Below are 25,083 nucleotides of genomic sequence, written 5' to 3' on the forward strand. Positions count from 1 at the left end.
CGCCAATGGCGTGGCGGGGCGGGGCCGCGCGCTGTCAGCTGCGGGGGCCGGGGGCGCGCGGCGATCTGCGGACGGCTGGGCCCGTTCAGCGCCTCGGTGCCCGGTCGCCGCCTCTGCGCCGTCCCGTGGGCCGGGCATGGGCGCCGGCGCCGGCGGCGGCACGATGAGCAGCACCCTGGGCAGCCCTGTCCGCGCCTACGACTTCCTGCTCAAGTTCTTGCTGGTGGGCGACAGCGACGTGGGCAAAGGCGAGATCCTGGCGAGCCTGCAGGATGGCGCGGCCGAGTCCCCTTACGGCCACCCGGCGGGTGAGCGTGGGGCCAGGTTGGAGGGGAGCAGAGCGGGGGAGCGCGCGGCGTGCCGGGAGGAGCGAGACCCGGAGAGCGCGGGGGCCAGGGGAGCCAACGCGGGGCCGAGGAGCGAACGGGGGGCCGGCCGGGAGGAACGGGGCCTGGGGAGTGCGCAGGGGGCCTGGGAGCGAGCGGCGGGCCAAGAAGTGCAAGGGGACCGAGCGGAGCGGGTCTGGAGAGCGCGCTGCGGGCGGGGGAAGCCGGGCCCAGGCACCGGAGTAGCGCACCGAGGAACCGGGGGCGCAGAGCCAGGGACCGCGAGCGGGGCCGAGGGTGTGGAGTGCGCGAGGGGCCGGCGATTGGGGAGCGCGGGGCTCCCCACCCGCCTCTCTGCCTGGGTCGGGCGCGCGCTACTCGGGCTGCCCTGGCTACACCCCCGTTTCCGCACGTGGGGAACACAGCGCGTCCTCCATAGCCTCATCAAAGTCTGCTTCCCGGCGGGAGCTAGCGGCTGCACTGGACGCTGGGGTCCTTTCGGCCCGGGATGTCTACGAGGCGGAAGGGAGCGGACCTCGCAGGTGGGGTTTGGGGAGGAGGCCGGCTGGGCTGCTGTGAGTGGGCCCATCCGGGAGACCGCCAGTGCGTGAGACGCGTTTGGAAAGGATGCGTGGGGGTTATGGAACAGGCGGGCGGGGTTGGGAGCGGGATCAGAGCGGAGCGGGGCGGAGGCTCCCAGGTGGTGGCTCTGCGCGTGGGTGGGGTGGAAGCGGGGAGGAAGCGGGAGAACTAGTCTGGAGGCTTCTCCAGGGCTCTTGGCGAGTCTGAGGGGCTCCTCGCCCTGGTGAACAAGCCCAGGAGGGCAGGAAACCCAAATGACCCTCGGGGCCGAGGAAGGCAAACACTGGTGTGAAATGAAGGAGAGTGGGTTCCAGGTCCAGGGGAGCGCAGGACTCAGAGCTGAGCGTAGTGGGCGGAGGGTTCCCAAAGTTTGAGGTTTGAGGGCCGCAGCCCCCAAGGCCGGGTAGACATTAGGCGGGAAAGCAGGGCAGGGGAGAGGAGAGGAAGGTGAAGTGGGCAGAAACCTGGGCAGGGAGGCAGGAGAGCCAAATCTTCACCCAGCAGGCTGCTCTGATGGCGCAGGTTGGGTGGCTGTGAAGGGCACCTCCTGCCATCACTTTCGGGGGACATTCCAGGGACAGAAGGCACACTTGCAGCCATACCTGGTTGCTCAGGGTCCTACCCGCCCCCCCCCGCCCCCCCCGCCCCCCCCATCTCCTGGCCTTGCAGTCTGTTCTCCAGTAACAGAGGAGGGCAGCCCAGGGAGTGGAGTCTTGATGTTCAAGCCAGCCTAGGTTTGCTTCCTGCCCTGACCAGGCAGGGCAGAATTGAGAAGACAGTGCACAAGAGGAAGTCCTGGATCCAGAGATGAACTTGACTTGAGGCAAGAGGGGCAGGGAGTACAGGGCAAAGGTTGTGGTAGGGCACAAGGTGGGAGTGAGGGATGTAAAGAGAAAAAGTGGCCTGCCGGGTTGGCTGAGGGAGGGAGTCTGTGGCTCCAGAGCAAGGAACAGAGCAGCTGCTGGGGTGGCCTGGGGCAGGCCTAGGAGGTTGCAGGGGTGGGGGAGAGCTTGGGATGGTTTTGGAGAACCACGGACTCTTCACCCCAGGGCCTTGTGAAAATGCACATTTGGCCACTGATTCCAGAACTGTGTTCTCCAAGGTGATGCCATCAGCCACGTGTGACTTTTTAAATTTAGGGTAGTTAAAATGAAATACAATTAAAGGTTCATATTAGCCACATTTCACACGCTCAGCACGACGCTTGGCTAGTGACAGATGTGGTAGAGCCCTGCTGGACAGCCCAGCTCTGGGGCTTAAGCCAGCAAAGGGCGGGGGGTCCGCAGGGCCTGGGGCTCCATGGATGGATGAGCATAGGAGAGATGCACGGTTCTTATAAATCTGTGTGCCTGGGGGTGGGGGGGCAGCTGTGGCTTTGAGTTCTATAGTGGGTGAGTGATGTGGGGCACTTAGCAGGAATGTGGGCAGAGCTCCCTTCTGGTTGGTTTGAACAACGCCTTGGGGCTGCTCTGACGCACCACTTTGTGTCACAAGCCCAGCCAAGGACTTGTAGAAGCAACTGGTTAACACTTTATTCTAAAGGTTTTTCCTCAGGGGCACCTGGGTGGCTCAGTTGGTTAAGGGTCTGACTTCAGCTCAGGTCATGATCTCACAGTTTGTGGGTCCCAGCCCCGCATGGGGCTCTGTGCTGACAGACAGCTCAGAGCCTGGAGCCTGCTTCAGATTCTGTCTCCCTCTCTCTCTGCCCCTGCCCTGCTCGAACTCTCTCTCTCTTTCTCTCTCTCAAAAATAAAAAAACAAACATTGAAAAAATTCTTTTAATAAAAAAATAAAGGTTTTTCCTCAACACAGAGGGGAGGATTTAGGTGAAAAAGACACTTTCCACAAAATTGCAAGAAGTTGGCATCAATTACGTTATTATTGTTAACGCTGTGTGTCCATGGGTCATTCTGCATCCCTTCTGGGCATTGGAAGGAGAGCGCTTTTCAGCAAGTCTCTCCATCCCCGCCCCACCCCCAACCTGTGCGTGCAGCCTGTGTGGCTCTTACTTTGCCCTGGTTTCTGAACCTGGGCTGCCGTGTCCATAGCTGCTTGGTACTAGTTAGATGTTCAAGTGTCTTGGGTGCTGACCATGAGTCTTCACCACCACTGTGTGTGTGAGTTCTTTATTTTGCTGTCCCTCTAATTAGCCACATTTCATTTTTTAGGAAGGGCTGGTATTTCCTGAGAGCTTTCATGGTTGAGGATGTCTGTTGTCTTTATCTGTGAACAGTATCTCCGTCAGGTTACAATAGATTCTCAGGTGGTATTCTCTTTCCTGCCACACTTTGTAGCCATTGTTCCAGGGCCCTGGGGTTGGATGGCCCTGGGGTTGGATGGCCCTGGGGTTGGATGTGGGTGCTGGAGCCTGAGGTCAGCTGGCTCCCCTGCCTCCCTTCCCCCCGGGGTGGGGGTGGGGTGGGGGTAAATTAGCCTTTTCTTCTCAGTTGGAGTGTCTCAAAGTTGAATGCTTGGTGTTGAACTTTCTGATACACTGTGTACTCTTTGAATTTGCAGGCTTTTTTTTTTTTTTTTTTTAATTTCGGGGAAATTTACTTTATGTTCCTAAAACATCTTCTGTTACATTGATTGGTGTTTCTGCTTCAGAGAAAACCAATTGTATTGGTTTTCTATGGCTGCTGAGCAAATTGCCGCAAACTTAGGTAAAACACAGATTTCTTACCTGACAATCCTGGGTGGGCCCAGTGTCCCTGTGCTAAGGTCAAGGTGTGTCGACAGGGGCTGCGTCCTTTCTGGAGGTGCTGGCGGTGAGTCTGTTGGCTTGCCTTTTCCAGCTTCTAGAACCTTCTGCACTCCCTGGCTCCAAGCCCCATTCTCGCCTTCCGCACTGCCTCCTTTCTCTAGCCGCACCGCTGCAGCCTGACTCAGTCTCCCTCTTCTGCTTGTAAGAGCCCTTATGATGGTGCTGGGGCCCATTTGATAATCCAGGATAATCTCTGTATTTTAAGGTCACCTGATCAGCAAACCTAATTCCTTCGGCAGCCTTAATGCCCCTTTGCCATGTAACCTAATGGAGTCACGTATTGTGAACATCACAGTGTGGGTACCTTGTGGGGGTGGGTGAGATGATTCTGCCTTCTGCACCCATTATCCTGATGTTGGGTCGTGTTTTCTTGCCTTCCCCATCCATTCGCTTCTAATTGCTTTCATCTTTCTGTCTCTTCTGAATTTCTGTGAGCATCTCAAGCCTTTCCTATTTGTCGGTAATTTTTACTTTAGAATATTGTTTCTGGCTGTTTCTTTTTTATTATTTCAGTGATAATGCTTTGATCTGCATTTTCTTTCTTTTACAATTTTAATTTAAAATTAAAAAAAATTTTTTTAATGTTTATTTATTTTTGGGAGAGACAGAGACAGAATGCGAGTGAGTTAGGGGCAGAGAAAGAGGGAGACACAGAACCCAAAGCAGGCTCCAGGCTCAGCTGTCAGCACAGAGCCCAATGCGGGGCTTGAACTCACGAGCCGTGAGATCATGACCTGAGCTGAAGTTGGACGCTCAACCCACTGAGCCACCCAGGCACCCCTTTAATTTAAAATTTAAAAAAAAATTTCTTTAAATAGGGGCGCCTGGGTGGCGCTGTGGGTTGAGTGTCTGACTATTGATTTCGGCCCGGGTCATGATCTCACAGTTCATGAGATGGAGCCCTGCGTTGGGCTTTGCACTGGCAGCGTGGACCCTGGTTGGGATTCTCTGTTTCTCTCTGCCCCTCCCCTGCTTGCAGTCTCTCTCTCCCAAGACAAATAAACTTTAAATAAATAAATAAACATTTAAATTTTTTTCTTTAAATAATTTATTTCATTAAAAAAATCTCTTTTTGGGGCGCCTGGGTGGCGCAGTCGGTTAAGCGTCCGACTTCGGCCAGGTCACGATCTCGCGGTCCGTGAGTTCAAGCCCCGCGTCAGGCTCTGGGCTGATGGCTCGGAGCCTGGAGCCTGCTTCCGATTCTGTGTCTCCCTCTCTCTCTGCCCCTCCCCCGTTCATGCTCTGTCTCTTTCTGTCCCAAAAATAAATAAAAAACGTTGAAAAAAAAATAAAAAAAATAAAAAATCTCTTTTTTTCCAACTTAATGCTTTCGTTAAATTGCTCTTTTGCATGAAGTAACTAGGATTAATGTCCTTCTGTTCCTTGGGTCAGGTTTCATTTTAGGTTGGGTTCTTTGTCTCTCTCTCTCTCTCTCTCTCTCTCTCTCTCTCTCTCCTTTTATAATGTTTTGTTGAAGTGTGATACACACGTAGAAGAGCTAAGGGGCCTACCTCTCACTTTGGGGCCTGCTGACCCTGGAGCCTCCGGGGGATCTTCGTTCAGCCTCTTCTTCCAGGCAGAAGTGGGGAGAAAAGACCTGGACAGCCTGGCCCTGGCTGGGGGAGTGAAGTCAAGGCCACAGCTGGGCCCTTCTTCCCCTGTTCCCTGCTGACAGTGTCTCCCCTTGGCCCCAGCTGTTACCTTTCCTTCTCTGATTGCTGAGTTTCTAGTTGGGAGAGGCAAGTAGATTAAACTGACACGACATTCTGCAATCTCTTGCCTCCCAGCTTTTTCCCCAAAGAGACTTATTTTCTCTCACTGCTTTCTCCTGGCTGTTTCACCAGGTTCCTTTTGCCCACAGGAAAACCCTATCTTTCTTTTTCTGCTTCATTTTTGCTAGCAGCTGTAATAACAACCCCCCTTATTGAGAGTGTAGAAGAATCATCTCATGAGATAAATTCGGCCCAGAGAGGGTGAGTACTCCCTCAAGGTCACACAGCATGAGTGAGAGCAGGAATGTAGATGGGGTGGCTGGCTCTGGGCCCCTCTGTGGCCCCTCTGGTTCAGAAAAGGCTCAGAGAAGTGGCTTTTATTCCCTGGGAGGACCATCAGAACGTTTCTGCTGAGTGATCCTGTTGTGGAGTTCTCCTCCTTTCTATTCGCCTTGGACAAGTGTTGCGCCAGGAGGTGGCCGCACACCCCTGCTGCCTTCTGCAGTGCTGCAGACCCCAGTGGATCTGCCGATGTCAGAGCTACTCTGCCCGTTTCCCGTGGCAACCACTGCAGGATTTGAAGCCCAGTTTATAAAGCCATCTCGTGCATGTTTGAACTGAGACTCGCATTGTATTGTATCCCAAGTTATTTCCTTGAGAAGGAGATGATCTCCCACCTCCTTACCTCCTGTGGTGCCGCCACGAGCACACGGTAAGTTTCTTCAACACTGTTGTTTTAAAATTATGTCGTAAGTGTTTCCATGCATTTGAGAAGAATAACACTGCATTTGTATCAGATTTTCTCTTCCTCAAAGCCAATCATTCAGCCCCACGTCCCCATGTCCTGTGGCGCCTCCTTCCTACAGGGGGGACTCCCCCTTTAGTCTAGCCTTGAACCCCAACCCAGGTAACCCTGACTTTGGGTGACGGACAAGGAGGGGCTCGGATCCCACCGGCTGGCCCAGGTTCCTCCTGTGCAGAGGGTCAGCTTCTGGACGGAGACCCCCCCAGCCACCCACCCCTGTGTCCTCTGCCACTAGCACTGGGCGCTCCCAGCTGACGGCCACGTGGCTCTGCCTTGGCCCTGCTGGCTGCACCTGCTCACTCCTCGCTTGGGCCTTCTGGGGTGAAGAGAAGGGGCAAGGTATATCAGAAGCAATGGAACCTATCGCTTGAATTTGCAGGCTATCGGCTCACTTCCCATTAAGAGATTCAAACGTTTGGGGCTTTCTTCCCAGGCTGCTTCAGCTTAATTGGCTACAAGGAGGGGATGATGTATAAGCAAAAACTGAAAAGAGCTGCAGTGTCCAAGGGGTTGGGCTTAAAACATCACAGATGTAGACTTTATCAGACCCACAAACAAAACCACACAAAAGGCAGTCACCACAGAAGATAGCGGCTCCCGATGATGTCATCGGGGTTTGCCTTCTTCGCAAGTGCCTCTCAGGGCGGTTCAGTCGGTCAACTGTCAGACTCTCAATTTAGGCTCAGGTCATGATCTCACAGTTCATGAGAGTGAGCCCCACATCAGGCTCTTGGCTGACAGTGCAGAGTCTGCTTGGGATTCTCTCTCCCTCTCTCTCTGCCCCTCCCCGACTCACGCACACACAAGCACACTCTCTCTCTTTCTCTCTCTCGCTCCCGCTCTGAAAATAAATAAATAAACTTAAAAAAAAAAAAGAAGTACCTCTCTTCAGCTTTCCTCCTTGGAGGTCTCGACCTGTCTCCCCACTAGACCTGGACCGCCCTCTGCCTGGGCTCCAGGTTGTGGGGCAGCTCCCACACCTCCTGAAGCTGGCCCCACGCCTGCACCATTTTGGCCCAGAGGCCGCCAGTGTGTGGGTCAGCTCCCCCCACCTCGCGTGGCCTGCTGCCAGAGATGCCGGACTTTGGGGTTCTGTGAGCGGGTCACTGCCTCTTTGTCTGTAAACAAGGCACCTCGGTTCCAGTGATGCCCACCCCCTCCTCTGAACTGAGGATTTTACCCTCTGCAGATGCTGTTCTAGAGTCACCTTCTTCCTCTGCCTGCAGCCCCCTCCCGCCAGTGCGCACAGTGCCTGCGGTTTAGTGCATTTCTTCTGGTTAGCAACAGCTTCTCCCAGCTTGTCTCTCTCTGGCCAACCGACTGAGATTAGGCGCACACAGAGTTACAGGTTATTTCACTTTATTTTAAATGTGTATTTATTCTGAGAGGGAGTGTGTGCGTGCACACAGGGTGGGTCAGAGAGAGAAGGAGAGAGAGAAGCCCAAGCAAGCTCTGTGAGAGCCCGACGCGGGGCTCAATCTCACAAACCATGATAGGGGCGCCCGGGTGACTCAGTCGATTGAGCATCTGACTTCAGCCCAGGTCACGATCTTGCGGTTTGTGAGATCGAGCCCCGCGTTGGGCTCTGTGCTTGGAGCCTGGAACCTGCTTCTGATTCTGTGTCTGCCCGTCTCTCTGCTCCACTCCTGTTCACGCTCTGTCTCTCTCTCTCAAAAATAAACATTAAAAAAAAAATTTTTTTTAAAAAACAAAAAACAACAACCATGAGATCATGACCTGAGCTGAAATCAAGAGTTGAATGCTCGGGGCGCCTGGGTGGCGCAGTCGGTTAAGCGTCCGACTTCAGCCAGGTCACCATCTCGCGCTCCGTGAGTTCAAGCCCCGTGTCAGGCTCTGGGCTGATGGCTCGGAGCCTGGAGCCTGTTTCCGATTCTGTGTCTCCCTCTCTCTCTGCCCCTCCCCCGTTCATGCTCTGTCTTTCTCTGTCCCAAAAATAAATTAAAAACGTTGAAAAAAAAAATTAAAAAAAAAAAAAAAGAGTTGAATGCTCAACCGACTGAGCCATCGGGCTCCCTGTAGCCAATAATTAATGAATTGCCCACCCCAAGTGGGACTCAGCTGAGTTTGCTCATGTATTTGAACCATATTGTCACTTGTGACACAGATGGCATTTTGTTTGGTTGAAAAAGAAATTTACGCTCTCTCTCTGCCCCTCTCCTGTTCATGCTCTGTCTCTCTCTGTCCCAAAAATAAATAAAAAACGTTGAAAAAAAAAATTTAAAAAAAAAAAAAAAAGGGGCGCCTGGGTGGCGCAGTCGGTTAAGCGTCCGACTTCAGCCAGGTCACGATCTCGCGGTCCGTGAGTTCGAGCCCCGCGTCAGGCTCTGGGCTGATGGCTCGGAGCCTGGAGCCTGTTTCCAATTCTGTGTCTCCCTCTCTCTCTCTGCCCCTCTCCTGTTCATGCTCTGTCTCTCTCTGTCCCAAAAATAAATAAAAAACGTTGAAAAAAAAAAATTAAAAAAAAAAAAGAAAAAGAAATTTACGGAGGCAGAATAGTAAATACATGCATTAAATTCTAGCGGACCCTGATCAGAAGGCTGGAAAGTATCTTAACGGGAAAAATAAATTGATAGACGTGTAGAACATTAGCTTCTCTCTTAGACTGAGAAAACCCATTTGGAAGTAAAACCTATTTCAGTTTAGAGTGATGTGCGCATTCCAGAAGGCAGACCCACTGCCTTGTGGGTTTAAATAGTGTCACGGCGGCTTGATGTCCAGAGAGGGAAAGCCAGAGGCATGAGACCTGGGGTCCATCCTGCGAGGCCAGGAGCCTGTCCTTGGCCCTGAGCTCCCTCTCCATGAGCGCTGGGCAGGGTGGGCAGTGGGGGCACAGTGTGGGAGCGCAGTTGGACAGTGTGTCCATGTCCTGGGGCTGCTGTATCAAACCACCACAGATGGGGGGCTTACAACAATGGACATGTATCTGCTCATGACTCTGAAGTTGAGGTGTGGGCAGGGCCCCACTCCGCAGGAAGGTTGCAGGAGAAAGTCCTTCCTGGAATCTCTGTGTGCAGTTTAAATGTGGGAGGGAATGGACTTTGCAATTGACCTCTGTCTCCTGTGTGGCCAAGCACCCTCTGGCTCTGCTCTCTCCTGACAGGTGACAGTCAGGGGATGGGAGGGGAGGGGAGGGGAGGGGCCTGCCAGGAGCTGGCCCCTGGTCCTGCTGCAGGTGACACAGGGACTCTATCCTTCCCTCCCACTCTGTCTTGGGGTTATCACACTTGGCCCAAAGGATGTGCCGCTGGGTGGGGAAGCCTGGGAGAGACCAGGCCCTGCTGTGGTGTCTGGAGGCAGCCACGCACTCTGAGAAAAACCGCCTGGGCCTGGAGCTCAGGGCCCAGCTGGTGGTGACATTGGCTGAGGCTGAGCTGAGCCCACACCGTGCCTCCTGTCTGAACAGGAGCAGCATCAGGGATGGTCTGCCCTCTTCTCTCAGACAGGAAACTGTGGTCACAAAGGTGTCCAGCTTGGTGACCCACCTCAGGGCCCCACCACACCCACGGGCTGTGAGGACCTGGCCATGCATGACCCTAGGAGGCAGCTCTGGGCACTCTGTCTCCGGCAGCCCTCCCGCCCCCAGCCCCCTTCCCAGAGATGAGGCCCCCGCTGCCACCGTCTGCCTGGGTACCTGCCACTTCTGTGGGCTTCTCAGGGAGCCAGTGTGGGTGCTTCCCAGTTGTGCTATGGTGACAGTGGCTCAGCACAGGGGCCCGCATGTGCCTAGCACATCCCCGGCTGGCCCCCCACTTACTCTCCCTCTGTCCATAGTGACATACAGGTGATCCATGTGCTGCCAGCAGGGTCCAGCCTCTCGCCTCTCTGACACTTAGTGCCTGGGACCACGGTCATTTATGAGGCCCCTGGCATCTTTCAGGTGAGTGGAGATGACTCCTTGTTCAGGGTGGTTCATCCCAAACTGTCTTCTGGGGCGCAGACAGGTGCTCGGGTTTACTTTCCGGCTTTGGGACGGTCACTTAGCTGGTTATGGCCATGACCAGTGATGAGGGCATATCCTTCCCCCAAGACATCACACTGTCTCAGCTCCTGCAACTACAGAAGTAGGAGGCTGAACCAGAAGTCTCGGAGCTCCTTCTGAAGACACACGCAGCCTCAGTGGGTGGGTTCAAATGACATAGGAACTTGCTAGAATACAGCACCGCTGGCTGGATGAAGTGACCATCTAAGTGAGCAGAGTGTCCCAGCCAGGAGTTATCAGGGGGCCTGGAGCCCACAGTGCCCCAGGGGCCAGGTGGGCAGCCCCTGGCTAAAGTGGGCTTTGCAGGAAGCGTGCCAATATCATCAAGAACTGAGCACTTTAGGGTCGCCTGGGGGGCTCAGTCGGTTGAGCGTCCGACTTTAGCTCAGGTCATGATCTCACGGCTCGTGGGTTCGAGCTCCATGTTACGCTCTGTGCTGACAGCTCAGAACCTGGAGTCTGCTTTGGATTCTGTGTCTCCCTCTCTCTGACCCTCCCCTGCTCATGCCCTGACTCTCTCTCTCTCTTTCTCTCTGTCCCTCCCCCAATCACTATCTCTCTCTCCCCCCCCCCCCTTTCTCTCTCTCTCTCTCTATATATATATTTACATATATTTAAAAAAATACACAGGGCTTGATCCCATGAACCGTGAGATCATGACCTGAGCTGAAACCAAGAGTCGGATGCTTAACCAGCTGAGCCACCCAGGCGCCCTAGGAACATACTTTTCAAAAAGGAGTTCTGCAGAGAGATCACTGATGTTAATTTTAGTCACTGACCTCTGTGTAAACGTGATGAGCACACATCAAGTCCCTGTCTTGAATGTGACTTGCTTTTAGAACTGTTTAGAAATGCAAGGGGGCCCACTGAGGGGCTGGCACTGGCCTTAGCTGTGGGTCAAACTTGTCACCACCCTGAGTCCTTCCCACCACTTGGTTCTGTGAGGCACCACAGCATCTTCCAGCGGAGGGCCCTTCTGATCCAAAGAGCCATGCAAGCCAACTCTGAGAAGGACGTATGTGCATACGTTTTCTTTGAGGTGAAGTTCACATAATGTAAAACAAACCATTTTATTTTATTTTATTTTATTTTATTTTATTTTATTTTATTTTATTTTATTTTATTTTATTTTTTTATTTTATTTATTTTATTTTATTTTATATTTTATTTTATATTTTATTTTTCAATGTTTATTTTTGAGAGAGAGAGAGCACACAAACAGGGGCGGGGCAGAGAGAGGGGGACAGAAGATCCCAAGCAGGCTCCACACTGACAGCAGCAAACCTGATGTGAGGCTCAAACTCACAGACCATGAGATCATGATCCCATACGAAACCAAGAGTCGGACACTTAACCAACTAAGCCACCCAGGCGCCACTAAAACAAACCGTTTTAAAGTGAACAATGAAGTGGCATTTTATACAACTGCCAGCACTTTCCAGTTGCAGAACATCTTCCTCGCCTCTCAAAAGGAAGCCCCTCCTCCCAGCCTCTGGTGGTCACAGGGCTGCTTTCTGATCTTTTCCCTCAACGTTAGGTACATTTCTCAAAAGTCATCCTCTCAGAGATGAATATGTTTGTAAGTGATATTTAACCGATATTTACGCCAGCAGAGAATTCTTCTCCCTGACGGCTCACATCTATGCCTGCGTGCTCACTAGAAGAGAGAGAAGCAGGTGGTGCGCGAACTGAAATAGATCACTAAATTATTTATTCATCCTGTGGAGCTAAAAGTGGAGTGAATGGCTTGGCATTTGACGCTTCCTTTTTTTTTTTTTTTTTTTTTAAGAAGGCTAAAATTATATCTCTTCTCTCTGTTATTCTGACTCACTCAATGAGCATTCCAACAGACTTTGTTCTAGAAGTTTTTGTGTGTTTTTATCTCATTTTGATGGACAGAGTTTTCGAAGAATTAGTTAAGTGCAGCAAACACGAATTATACCTGTTGGTCCTCAGCTTGACCCCACTCATGTCAGAATACTGGGTTCTCCTGGACCGACGTTGAAGGTAGCATGCCACAGAGTCAGGGAAGAGGAAACATAATAAAAAGAGCAAACACGTAAACAGGAGATAAAAGAAAACATTGCGGGAGTGAGAGAACGGTTCAGTGAGTAAGTTGAGGAGAGGAGAGTTAGGCCGTGAAGAGAGGTGATTTGGGGATGCGTCTGTGGCAGCACAGCGGTGTTAGGGGTGTATCTTCGGGGGCCCAGGGGTCCAGGGGAAAAAGCTTTTGCCGAGGCGAGGTGCCTACAGGCGGTAGGTACACAGGCTGGGTTAGGGTTAGGGTTAAGGTTAGGGTTAGGCTGTAAGTAGCTGGGACAAGTGTGTTCTACCAAGTGGTAGGGGAAACTGAGGCAGGGGAGCATGAGGAAATCGCTGGTTGTCAGGACTGGGATTTGATCCCAGGCCACACAGACCTCCTCCCTATGGGGCCCCAGTGGGTTTGGCCCATCTCCACCCTCACCTTCCCCACCTGGAGAAACCAAGGCACATATCACATGGGGAAGCAGCACATTTTCAAGCTTTATCTCTGGCCCCACCCCAGCTGGCTCCACGCTGTCCCCAAGTCCCCACTATAGGGGCAGAGTGAGTGGCACACAGCTGAGCACATGGACCCAGAGACGTTTGGGAGCCCAAGCCCTGAAGGGGCAGGTGCTGGTGGAGCACTGGGCTGCGTGGTCCCAAGGGTCAGGGGTCAGCTTATTCAGCAGGGCTGTTCTAATGGGAACCGCCACCTATAGTCATGGAGTGCAATTTTGGGCCTGGCAGCTAACGATTAAATCATTATTGTTGAGCCAGAGTCCCTCGTAAGTGCTATTTACTGTTAGTGAAATTCTGAGACACAGGTCATTGTACTTCTCTTTTGGGAAGATGTTAAAATGTATCTTTTGCAGGTTTTTCTAGGATTTGTAGGTCAGACATTCTCTGTTCCTCTCTCCAGTCACTGTGCTTTGTATGTTTTCTATCACACTGGACGTTAAAAAAAAAAAAAAAAGGTTATTTATTTACTTTGAGAAAGAGAGAGGGGAAGCAGGGGAAGGGAAGAGAGGGGGAGAGAGAGAACCCCAAACAGGCTCTGTGCTGTCAGCACAGAGCCTGATGTGGGACTTGAACCCACAAACTGTGAGATCATGACCTGAGCCGAAACCAAGAGTCCTATGCTTAACCACCTGAGCCACCCAGGTGCCCCCCCCCTCCCCCGACTGGACATTTTTGATGGAAATAAAGTCAGCTCCAAGCAGCTCAAGCAGAGAGTTTACAGGCTCACATGACTGAAAGTTGAAGGACAGGCCTCCTTTGAGGACTGGCTGGTCCTGATGCCTGAGCCTGTCAGGATTCTCTACTGCTTTCTCCCCATCTACGCTTCTGTCTGTAGCTTACTTCCAGCTTACTTCCCAGCTCCTCTCCTACCTGGTGAGGAAGGTGGCCACGGGCAGCCCCGAACCGTGGCAATGTGATCACTGCCAGGTCTGACGCCAAAGTGGAGAAAGTGGTGAAGAGTCCCTCCCTTGTGAAGACTCCCTTGGAGTCACTCTCCAATGTTTTGGGGTCACTGGTTTTTATATTTTTGTCCATCCCTGAGAGTTGTCTGCAGTACTGTCCCAGGAGGAGCCGTGCAGCCATGGCCAAAAGCAGAAACTCAAAAGGGAGCAATCCAAAAACAATAAAGATCCTGGAAATTTAAAATATGATGGCAGGGGTGCCTGGGTAGCTCAGTCAGTTAAGCGTCTGACTTCAGCTCATGTCATGATCTCGTGGTTCTGTGAGTTTGAACTCCGCATCACGCTCTGTGCTGACAGCTCAGAGCCTGGAGCCTGCTTCAGACTCTCTCTCTCTCTCTCTCTCTCTCTCTCTCTCTCTCTCTGCTCCACCCCTGCTCATGCTCTGTCTCTCTCCGTCTCTGAAAAATAAATAAATGTTAAATGTTAAAAGATAATTTTTTAATGTGATGACAGAAATAAAAATTTCAAAGAAAGAATAAAAGATAACATTGAGACCATTTTCCAGAATGTTGAGAAAAAGAGATGCAAAATAAGACACAATAAGAAAATCAGAGAGTAGGTTCAGGAGGCCCAATGTCTTAGTAAAATATGCCAGCAGGGGGCGCCTGGGTGGCGCAGTCGGTTAAGCGTCCGACTTCAGCCAGGTCACGATCTCGCGGTCCGTGAGTTCGAGCCCCGCGTCGGGCTCTGGGCTGATGGCTCGGAGCCTGGAGCCTGTCTCCGATTCTGTGTCTCCCTCTCTCTCTGCCCCTCCCCCGTTCATGCTCTGTCTCTCTCTGTCCCAAAAATAAATAAAAAACGTTGAAAAAAAATTAAAAAAAAATATGCCAGCAGGAGGAAACAACTGAATAATTCAAGAACATTTTCCAGAATCTAAAGATTGCATCTCCAGATTGAAAGAGCATGTCAAGTGGTCAGCATAACAATGAAGATGCCCCATAACAATGCATGAAATTGCAGAGTGCTGGGGCAAGGCCTTACAAGCAGAAAGACCAAAATACATTTCAAAGGGTCAACAATCAGTTTGACATCAGACTTCTCAACAGGAACTCTAGAAAGTAGACCTGCACACTTCTGAATGAAAATTATTTCCTACCTCAATTGTGTGCCCATCCAATCTCAAGGAAGAGTGAATGCAGACTACAGACATGCCAAGTCTCGAAAACTATCTTCCACAACCCTTCTCAGGAAGAAAAAGGGAGAAGTAAACCAACAGACAGGGAGATGTGATTTCGCAGTAGGAGAAAGGAGGGCCCAGGAAGACAGCCATGCTCCCAGTTCGCATGGGAGCTGGACAGAAGCTCTGGAAAGATATCCCCAAGAAGGTGAAACACCTGAAAGTTTGGAAGTACTGAGAGGAGATCTAGTTAACTGGAGGAGATTTTAGGGATGTGTTAGTGATAAATGCAGAGAAAACTAAACAAAAAAGCAATTTTTAACTCCAGTAAAAACAAAGTTATACATGAAGAACAAACACAGTATATACCACATGATCCAGCTGTGGATAGTGTTTACTTGGTCACATTGATGTAAAATTAGATATTGATCTAGTTAAATGGCAGATAACTATACTGTGTGTGTGAGAGAGAGAGAGAGAGGCATGTGGAGTGTGTCAGTGAGAGGACTACATTTTCAGCTTCCACAGTGGGAAGTTTAATAAGGCCTAAGTGTGAAAAGACAGGAAGTAGGAATACAAGTGTGTTTACAAACTTGGAAATACATAGCAAAGGAAATTAAAAAGATGGGTAATAGAACACTGTGGTGGGGTGTGAATCAGGGCCTGTCATTTTCCACACTAAGTCTCTGACACTTGAAACTACGTACATCTATGACTGATGAAAAAAAAAAACAAGTATAGTTTTATTTGGGGTGCTTAAAAAGACCATCAGGAATGAATTCTTTTACATTTATGAAATCTTTTTTAATTGTGCATCAAAAAAAATAAGTACATAAGGACACTTTGTAAATCAAAGGAACCAACCCAGCTCAAGCTGGGTTAATCTCCTAAAGGTTAACAATGAAATTACCTTTCTGGGCTGTGAATGGTGAGAGCTCTCTCTTAGTGTCTGGAAACAGACATCCAAAGCCAAGGTTCTCTCTAAACTGAAAAGTACTTATTTGTTGCTTCATGTAAATGGTAAATGGTACATTCCAGGGGAAAAATTAAATATTTCCAAAATTAACTTTGAAGTTACTCTCTGTATATATGTTTGTGTTTATAAACATTTAATTATATATGTATATATTCTTATTTATTATGTGATTGTCCATTCTATTTGTTATATATGTATATATTCTATTATTTGTATATATACGTATATGTATTTGTACATATCTATTTGTATATATCTATTTGTGTGTGTGTATATGTATATATATATAATGTATTTATTGTGCGTGTGTGTGTTTCACGCCACACACACCCAATGCTGACTGCTGCAAAAGGAAGGGTGTAGGCATTTGAAGTTGCCTTCGGGAGATAATGGGATTTTAAAGCGTTGTGAAGAGGGACGCCTGGATGGCTCAGTCAGTTAAGCGTCCTTCGTCAGCTCAGGTCATGATCTCTCGGTTTGTGGGTTCGAGCCCCACGTCGGGCTCTGTGCCGACAGCTCGGAGCCTGGAGCCTGCTTTGGATTCTGTGTCTCCCTCTCTCCCTGCCCCTCCCCTGCTCATGGTCTCTCTCTGTCTCTCAATAATAAATAAACGTTAAAAAAAAAAAAAAATTAAAGGGCTGTGAAAAGGCCCTTGGTGGGTCACTCCAAAGAGTAATTTCACAGAGCCTGAAGCTACTGACCTATGCAGTTTCGGGAATATCTACACTCTGCCTTAAAACCCCGGGCAATGTGTCCACAGAATGCGAAGCAATCTGTCGTCGGCTTCTGCCATGCCATGCATACTGTATTGCCCTCATCCTGCTGTAAAGACAGGAGGGCTTATGAATGTGATGCTCTTTCTCTTGGGGCTTTTTGGCGGGGGAGGGGTAGCCAAGTGTAAGGTAGGTCTGTAGGTCTGTCAGGGACCACAGCTAAGCTGCTTGCACCTGACACTTCTCTAGCTGTGTCTGAGGACCTTGCTCTCTGAGCTTTGGGCACTGGGGTTTTTTGGTGGAGAGCTGCTAAGATTTCACACCCATCCCAGGACGTTCTCAGGGTGAGGCCTGATGAAGTTTTGGGGTGGTGGTGGGGTTCAGAGTTGCTGGCCAAGAAAGAATTTTTGAAGACGCCTTTAGTGCAAAAAGGGGATTGATTTTATTAAAGCTGGGGACAGGACCCAGGGTCAGAAAGAGCTGCACTGGGGCTATGAAGAATGACTCCTTATATACTATGGGGCTGGGGGAGGTAAAGTCGAGAGGAAGTTGTGTTTTTTTTTTAACATTTTATTCATTTTTGAGACAGGCAGAGAGACAGCATGAACAGGGGAGGGTCAGAGAGAGGGAGACACAGAATCTGAAACAGGCTCCAGGCTCCGAGCTGTCAGCACAGAGTCCGATACGGGGCTCGAACTCACGGACCGCGAGATCATGACCTGAGCCGAAATCGTCCGCGCTTAACCGACTGAGCCACCCAGGGGCCCCAAGAGGAAGTTTTTTAAAGGGATTTTCATGTGCTAAAGACTCACAGATTGCTGGAGGCCTAGCTATTTCTGGAGACCTAGCTAAGGTGGTTTTTCCCTGTAGCAAAGCATTAACATCAAGACAGTAGGGAGTTCCTGGACTTCAGGCTATTGATGAGATTGCCTTTTTCTTATAAAAGGGTGGAGACTCTTATCATTTTAACCATTTGTTTGTGGGTTTGTTTTTGGTTTTTTTTTGTTTGTTTGTTTTTGTTTTTTGTCCCTTCCAGTTTTTGTTTTGAAGTGTCCCAAGAGAGTGTCTTAAGGTGGGGGGGGGGGGGGGGGGCTGGGTGCAGCTTGTACTTTGCCCTCAGCACCCCCTCCTGCTGCCTCATCAAGGCCGTCTTGTAGGGCTTCTCTCTCTCCTTATCTATCCCCCAAGAGCACATTCCCCTTTAGATTTATAACTCTTAATCCAGCTTTCCTTGTCAAGACATCCGAAGTCTGGCCACATCCCGGAACGTTTTCAAGGCTGGTCTTCTCTAGGTTTGTGTGTTGTGAGAGAGATTCCCGAGGAAGTGGAAAATGAAGCAAATGGAGCAACGCAAAGCCTGGTGGGTGGGTTACTAAGCAGTTTGGATTCTTGCGATCATACACTGTGTTGCGTCTGTTTTTTGGAAGGGAGAACTGCTCTCTGGCTTTCTTTGGTACCTGATGCAAGCCCTAGTCTCTCCCGGGCTGTCCCTCCTCCAGTCCAGCCCAGTGTGTCTTCTCCTCCACAGGCCTGGCAGAAGCGTTCCTGTGACTTGCTCTGTGAACACAAGAGTGGTTTCTCAATGAAGGAGAAAATTGGTTTCTGGTAGAATGGGAAGGAATATTTTTCTTTTTAAAAAATGTTTATTGCTTTTCCTGATTTTAGGGGGTAAAAATACATGCCCATTGAAGAAACTTGAAAGTAGGGAAAGGCTGGGGTAAAAAAAAAAAGGTAAAAACGACCCAGATTCCACCACCCAGAAACTTCCAGGGACAACATGGGGCAGGCCCTCACAGTCGCCTCACTGTGCGCGCGCGCACACACACACACGTTTTCTCTTTACACAGCTGAGATAATGCTTCGTATTTCATTTCACATGCGATACTTTTTTACTTTACATTCTTAGTAAATTAATTAAATTAAATTTAAAATTTGGGGAAGGGATCTCAGTGTTTTGCCTGGGAGTGGAGCCTAGGAGGAACGGTCCCAGGACAGGAGACAGGGCGGGAGGGAGGGCCCAGAGATGAGGGGCAGAGTCTGGCTGCAACCAGCCGCCTGCAAAGCGGGGGGCCAGCGAGCCCCGAGCCCCACAGGCGACCCTGCTGCCAAACGGTTCGGGGGCTGGAATCCAAGTCCGAGCCCGCTGGCTGCAGCCGCCTTCCCCTTGTGTAGTGGGACGGCCTTGGGGTGGCCGGGGGGCCGAGGCAGCGGTGCCTGGTGAGGAGGGGAGAACTAGAGGCCCCGTGGGGTGAGCAACGGGGCTGGTGGACACGGGCCAAACGAATCCGGCAAGACCCAAAGCGGGGTCCGGTCCACCTGCCCTGGTGAGACGTCCTTTCCCTCCCCGGGAGAGCTCTCTTCGCCGGTGCCCTTTTGTTGGGGAGGAAGTGTGAGGAAGGACTTTGAGGCCAGCAGCATTCAAGCTGCCCCCACCTCCTTCCACAGGCATCGACTACAAGACCACCACCATCCTGCTGGACGGGCGGCGGGTGAAGCTGCAACTCTGGTGAGTGGGTCCCAACCCCAGCTCTGGGAGGGGGGAGCGGTGCGCCCGTGAGCAGACCCCGTGGAGGTGGGGATCTGCGTCCACTGAGGCCTCATCCACGGGAGGGAACCGCAGGGCCTTTGTGGGTCCCTGGGAGTCTGTCCAGGATGTGGCCTTGCTGACACCTGCCTCTGCCTCTGCCTCCCCAGTGCCAGGAGGGGCCCGTGAGTGCAATGGAGACAGACCCCTGGCAGGTGTGGGGAGGTTGGGAGGCAAGAGACCCCCCTGCCCAGGTCTGGACTGGGTGTCTTTTCAGTGCCCCCTCCCCCCACCCCCAGGCTCTGAGGTTCGGGTCACAAACCCCTGCCTCTGCCCCTCAGCTTCAGGTGGGATGGGGGTGGGAGAACTGAGCGTTCCTGCTTTGACCAATCCCTGGGTTGCCCGCCTCCCTGTGTGACTTGCCCAAGTACTGTCCCCGCCCGTGTCACCCCTTCTCCTGGGCCACCTGCTGGCCTTCTTCGCCGCCCCCCAACCCCACACATGCCCTTGAGCCTCCAAGCCCTGGAAGCCTCTCCTGCTCCCTCACTCCTCTTTCCCAGGAGCAGTCAGCCCCAAAGTCCAGCCGGGAGCCTCTCCGCAATGTCCCCTCAGCACCTGTCCCTTCCCGCCACCCACCCCACAACGTTTGGGTTGTGGGTAAGGCCTGCCCCACCAGCAGCCTGTGGGTCAGTGAGGCTCAGGCACCCTGCTCTCACCTGCAGTGTTCTCATTTCTACCTTGCACGCACCCTTGGCACAGGCCTGAGCAGCTGCAGGGGCCTGGGCTTACCCTGCCTCATCTTTCTCCTCCCCAGGGACCATCCAGGGCCCCACTCTCAGCCCATACTTGCCCTGGATGCCGAAGGCTGCTCCACGTCTCCTAGGCACCCTCTCGACATTTCCCGATTCTGTTTTTCATCTGAGTGGCCTGTCTTAGTGAATGCCTTCATGTCCCTGCGCCCCCAGTTGCTCTGGCCAGACCCCACGGTTTTCCGCGGCACCCCCACACCAGGGAGCATTCCCATTTCACGAGAGCCACCCATCTCCCATGCGGAGCCGGTGGATACCTCCCAAGTTTGCCCTCCTCCTGCGGCGTCTCCTCGCCCCTAGACTTGTAGCCACCCCGTCTGCGGGCAAAGCCTAAACTCTGTAGGGACTGATCTGGGAGTTCTCCGTGCATTTGCTCCCAGCACGTGAGGTGTTCCTCCCACGTCTTTGGCCACGGTCAGCACCTCTGATACTTCTGAACCCCAGGCCCTGCTCTCCTCAGCTGAGCCTCATCTAGGACTCAGAAGGCAGAGGTGGGTCACCAAAGAAAAGCCGTGCTGGGTCTCGCTGTTTGTATGTGAGGACGCGCCTGGCGTGCAGGCCACCCACCCTCATCTCTAGGGGATCGTGTGTTGATGTGGGACTGTTGATTGCACATGCAGATGAGTGTTGCCCTTCTGTAACCTGCGGGGGATCACCACCCGCTGGGCCCGAGAGCCACAACCATGAGAGCAGGCTGCTGGAATCTATCCCAGGGAACGTTACTTCTTTGTCCTGATTTATGGCTCCTGGAGCTCCATTCCAGGTGTCAGGGGCCCCCACGTCCATTCCTCGTATTGACAAACTTAGGGACGTATCTGCAGTGGGATGGCCACTGACTGACCATTGTAAAATATGTTTGCTATGGCTCCCAAGTTCAAAACCCTATTGTCAGGAAGAAGCAGTGATTTCTTCTCACTGGCCTCCAACATCTTTTCCAGGGATACATCCGGGCAGGGAAGATTTTGTACCATATTCCGCTCCTACTCGCGGGGCGCACAGGTAACATTCCCTGAGCCAGGAAGCCAGACTGACTGAATAATGGCATTGGAATGTTTGTTGATGCAAGAATCTCAAAGTGTTTAATATGATTTGATGAAAGAATCTCAAAGTGTTTTAAAAAAAAAAGAGTCTGAAAGTGTGGCAAGGAATGTTTGGTGGCTTGCAAACCATCAGCATCAGGGATGTATGTGTGCATGTGTTATGTTTGCACACACATGTGCACGTGAGCTCTGTGTGGCCGCAGAGGTGTGTGTGTGTGTGTGTGTGTGTGCGTGTGTGTGTGTGTGCACATCTGTATGTGTGCACCTGTGTTCGCGTGACTGTGTGTATGTCTATGCGCATGTAGGAGAGCACTCTGTCCAGGTGGGTGGGCTCTGCCCCTAGGAAGGTGGTCACCCTTGCAGTCCCTCCACATTCCATGTCCCCAGAGCAGCATGTGGATCGGGGGATTTGAATGCTAGTCCCCAACTTACCTTGACATTTGAGAGTGGATTAACGAGCTCATGAAGCACCATTAGAAGTAAATATTTAACTACTGCTTTTGGTAGACAAATAAAAATACTGTGTTTTCCATTAAAATTAGTAAAGTGGTCATTTAGCTGGCTGTGAGTCTGTGACTGAGTAGCCTGCACACTGGCCAGCATGGCCCAGAGCTGCGCCCACCTCTGTCCTGTAAGGTAAGCCTGGTGCCTCTCTCCGCAGGGTGTGATCCTGGTCTATGACATCGCAAACCGCTGGTCCTTTGATGGCATCGACCGGTGGATTAAGGAGATAGATGAGGTATGAGCACTGTGCCAGAGCGCCATCCGAGTGGGCTTGAGGGCCGGGGCACGAGGCTTCACCAGCAAGGACACCAATCCCCTCCCTGGACAGGACCGGGCCCTGATCTGGAGCCCCACCACGCCCAGGAGCCAGAGCCGCGAGCTGCCTGCTGGCACGCTGACCTGGCCAACTGCCGATGTAGGTACAGAGCAGCCCTGCACTCGTCATATTGTTTACTGCAGCTGCCGGAACACATCGCCATAAACAACAGAAATGTGTTCTTTCACACTTTGGAGGCCAGGAGCCTGAACTCCAGGGTCATCGGGGCTGGGCTCCCTCTGAAGCCTCCAGAGGAGGGTCCTTCCTGCCTCTTCCAGTTCCCGGTGGCTGCCGACAGCTCCTGGCCTGTGGTCCCGTAACTCTGCCCCCACGTGGCTTTTCCCCTGTGTGTCCTGGGTCCTCTCCTCTTCTCACAAGGACACCAGTGCCTGGATTGACGGCCCTTCCCAGTGGCCTCATCTTAACCAAATACATCTGCAAGCGTCCTTCTCCAATAAGGACACGTTCTGAGGTTCTGGGTGGGCGTGAATTTGGGGAGGACGCCATGTACCCCGCACACCAACGGTGCCAGGAACAGAAGCACAAGTAACCCCTGTTCCTTGCCTTTCTCTCACCCTTCAGCATGCCCCTGGTGTCCCTAAAATCCTGGTGGGAAACCGCCTGCATCTGGCCTTCAAGCGGCAAGTCCCCACGGAGCAGGCCCAGGCCTACGCAGCGCGCCTGGGTGTCACCTTCTTCGAGGTCAGCCCTCTGTGCAACTTCAACATCACCGAGTCCTTCACGGAGCTGGCCAGGACCGTGCTGCTGCGGCACGGGATGGACCGACTCTGGAGGCCCAGCAAGGGTAGGCACCCGCCAGGCCGTCCTCCAGCCCCCGGCCCGCCTCCCAGGACCCACCCGAGGCGGCCACGTCCATTCCCAGGGAGTGGATGCAGTTAATTAGAAGTCACCGTGAACAGTTTTGTCGGAAAGTTCATGAGAGGCACTTCTGAAGTGTGTGCGTAGGCAGAGGCGTGTGTGATGAGAAGGAGCCAGCACCTCCCCACGTGGAGCGGGGCCCCTGAGCCTGCAGGGACGCAGCACCCGAGGGCCATGTTTGCCAGGCGCTCAGACGCCAGGCTTTGCCCACACCCTTCCCCCTGGCCCCCCACCCCTGGTGCTTTTGGGAAGAGCTTATCATGTTAGGAGTGATCCGCTTTCAAAGAGGGGAGCTTGAGACAGAGAAGTGCACAGAGTGTTGTCAACACCAGATCCCTCCGTGTTAATACGTCCAAAGACCCGTGCTGTTTTTTTTAAATTTTAGTTTGTTTATTTATTTATTTACTTTGAGAGAGAGCAAGAGAGACAGAGACTGTGCACAAGCGGAGGAGGGGCAGAGAGAAGGAGAGACAGAATCCCAAGCAGGCTCTGAGCCATCAGCGCAGAGCCCAACGCGGGGCTCAATCCCACGAATTGTGCGATCATGACCTGAGCCGAGATCAAGAGCCGGACGCTTAACCGACTGTGCCACCCAGGCGCCCCAGACCTGTGTTCTTATTTCATCTGCTTTGTGGTGACATAGTCGCTGTCACCGTTTTCCACTGAGTAATCTGTCCACATATTCCTGTTAAAGACAAAAAGACAAAATCTGTAGTCATTGAACTGGGTGGCCTAGGGTTGACGGAGCAAAATAGGGTTCTTCTGAATCAGGGATCCTCCCCCTCAGCACTGCTGCCACTCGGGTGGGGCTGTTTGCTCTGGGGAGGCCTCCAATGCACCACACCCCCTGTCCCCCAGCTGTGGAAACCACAAGCGTGCCGGGAAGTCAAAATCACCCCCAGTTACGAACCACTGAGCCGAAAGAGCTGTTTGCTGAGCAACCCTGGGCCTGACCCCTTTGGGGGCTGTGGGGGGGGAGGGGGCACACTGGGAATGCCCCTCCTCGGCAGGTCCCCAAGAGCCCGTCCCACCGGGCAGGGAGCCCAACTCGCATAAGGGGCAGTGTAGAGGAGATTGAAGACAGCATTGTCTCCTCAGGTGCTCCCTTGGACATGTCATTATACAGCTGGTCACACGTGTTGCCAAGGTCAGCTGTGCAGTCGGGAAGGAGGTCATCCCTGATGCCCTTGGTCTCTCACCCCAACCATGGGAGCGTGAGTGCCATTGTCTCCCCTCCAGGTCTGCCCACCTCTTGGACCTGGAGGGAAAGACGGCAGGGGTCTGCAGTCCGAGGCCACTAAAGCAGGCAGACTGGTCTCCAGCCCTGCTCAGTGGCATGTGTGGGTCCGGTGGGTGGAGCCCTCAGCCCCAACACCCCAGGGAAGGAAGGTGGTCAGTCTGTGTCCTACACTAAACCCGTTTCCTTTCCTCTCCTCTCCCAGTGCTGACCTTGCAGGACCTCTGCTGCCGGGCTGTGGTGTCCTGCACACCCGTGCACCTGGTAGACAAGCTCCCGCTGCCGATGGCCTTGAGGAGTCACCTCAAATCCTTCTCGATGGCCAGTGGTCTCAATGCCAGGATGATGCACGGCCGCTCCTACTCTCTCACCACCAGCTCCACCCACAAGAGGAGCAGCCTCCGAAAAGTGAAGGCCACCCGCGCCCCCCAGAGCCCGCCCAAGCGCTGCCCCCGGAACAGCTGTAAAGTCTCCTGAGGGAGGCGCCAGGACACAGACACTGGCCCCTCTGCCAGAGGCTCTGAGCCGTCACATGTGGGACGCAGGAGCCCGTTCCAGGCGCGGGAAAGCACCTGCCGGTCTCTCGTGGTGATCGTGCCGCCCCGCGCATTGAAAACACCCCACACAGCTCGACGTTGGTGTTTCTACATGGATGTGCATGAAGCTCTTGCTTTAGATGTGTGTTTATAAAGGGGGTCAGCACTCTGCTCGGCTCCTGATAACGTGAGATTTCAGACGTCACTTACGTCGTGGCTGCAGCACGGCCTTTGCTTAATAGGACTGCTTTTATAAGAGCGGTGACGTGTGTCGTGAGTGCAAATTCCAGGGACTCTGGAAAGCAACGGGGGAGAGAAATTAGTCTTTGACCTCACAAGAGGGCCTTTTTGTAAGTCTCCTCGTCACATCGGAGCACGAGTTTATGAAGTGCCGTGGAGAATCAGAGTTGGCACGGCCGCTCTGTCCGGCTCGGGTCTGACATGGATTTGATAAAGTTTTTGCTATGTTATTTACCATGTTTTGGGATTAATAAGTGATTTATATGCATATTTTTCTGTAAATCTACATTTTTTTGTACAAGATGTTCCACAAGTTACAAAGCTAAGGGAAGAAAATGCCAAAGATATCTCCAGTTGTGCCAAAAGGCCACAACATAGTTACAACAGATCCAGATCGGCAAGGAAGATATCGTTCAGAGCCGTGTCGGTAAGGAATGAAGTGGCCACCATTATTTAAGAAAATGTTTCCTGACAATAAAATGTACACTTGTTTCTTGGTA

At 52.2% G+C, this 25,083-nt stretch overlaps 1 protein-coding gene across 3 annotated transcripts; it reads left to right on the top strand.

The window, feature by feature from the left end:
- RAB40B (RAB40B, member RAS oncogene family) lies at positions 1-25,083 on the top strand. 3 transcript variants are annotated; one of them, XM_058704546.1, is made up of 7 exons: positions 14-308; positions 18,944-19,004; positions 20,770-20,830; positions 21,533-21,610; positions 21,704-21,790; positions 22,274-22,496; positions 24,013-25,083. In XM_058704546.1, exons 1-7 carry the CDS (start codon positions 137-139, stop codon positions 24,282-24,284), a joined length of 954 nt encoding a protein of 317 aa, XP_058560529.1. In that variant the 5' UTR covers positions 14-136; the 3' UTR covers positions 24,285-25,083. The 3 variants fall into 3 exon arrangements, with proteins under 3 accessions (XP_058560527.1, XP_058560529.1, XP_058560526.1); XM_058704544.1 differs by lacking the exons at positions 21,704-21,790; positions 24,013-25,083 and adding an exon at positions 23,669-23,945 and having other exon boundaries at positions 1-308; XM_058704543.1 differs by lacking the exon at positions 21,704-21,790 and having other exon boundaries at positions 18-308.

Source organism: Neofelis nebulosa, chromosome 16 (assembly GCF_028018385.1).
Source record: "Neofelis nebulosa isolate mNeoNeb1 chromosome 16, mNeoNeb1.pri, whole genome shotgun sequence".
Taxonomy (NCBI): Eukaryota; Metazoa; Chordata; class Mammalia; order Carnivora; family Felidae; genus Neofelis; species Neofelis nebulosa.

What these genes read in the sequence shown, in the direction of transcription:
- RAB40B (XM_058704546.1), top strand. Translation starts at nt 137, where the DNA reads ATGGGCGCCGGCGCCGGCGGCGGCACGATGAGCAGCACCCTGGGCAGC. An exon ending in CCCTTACGGCCACCCGGCGG is followed by an intron (nt 309 to 18,943) that starts GTGAGCGTGGGG and finishes CTCCTTCCACAG; the next exon opens with GCATCGACTACAAGACCACC. An exon ending in ACTCTGGAGGCCCAGCAAGG is followed by an intron (nt 22,497 to 24,012) that starts GTAGGCACCCGC and finishes CTCCTCTCCCAG; the next exon opens with TGCTGACCTTGCAGGACCTC.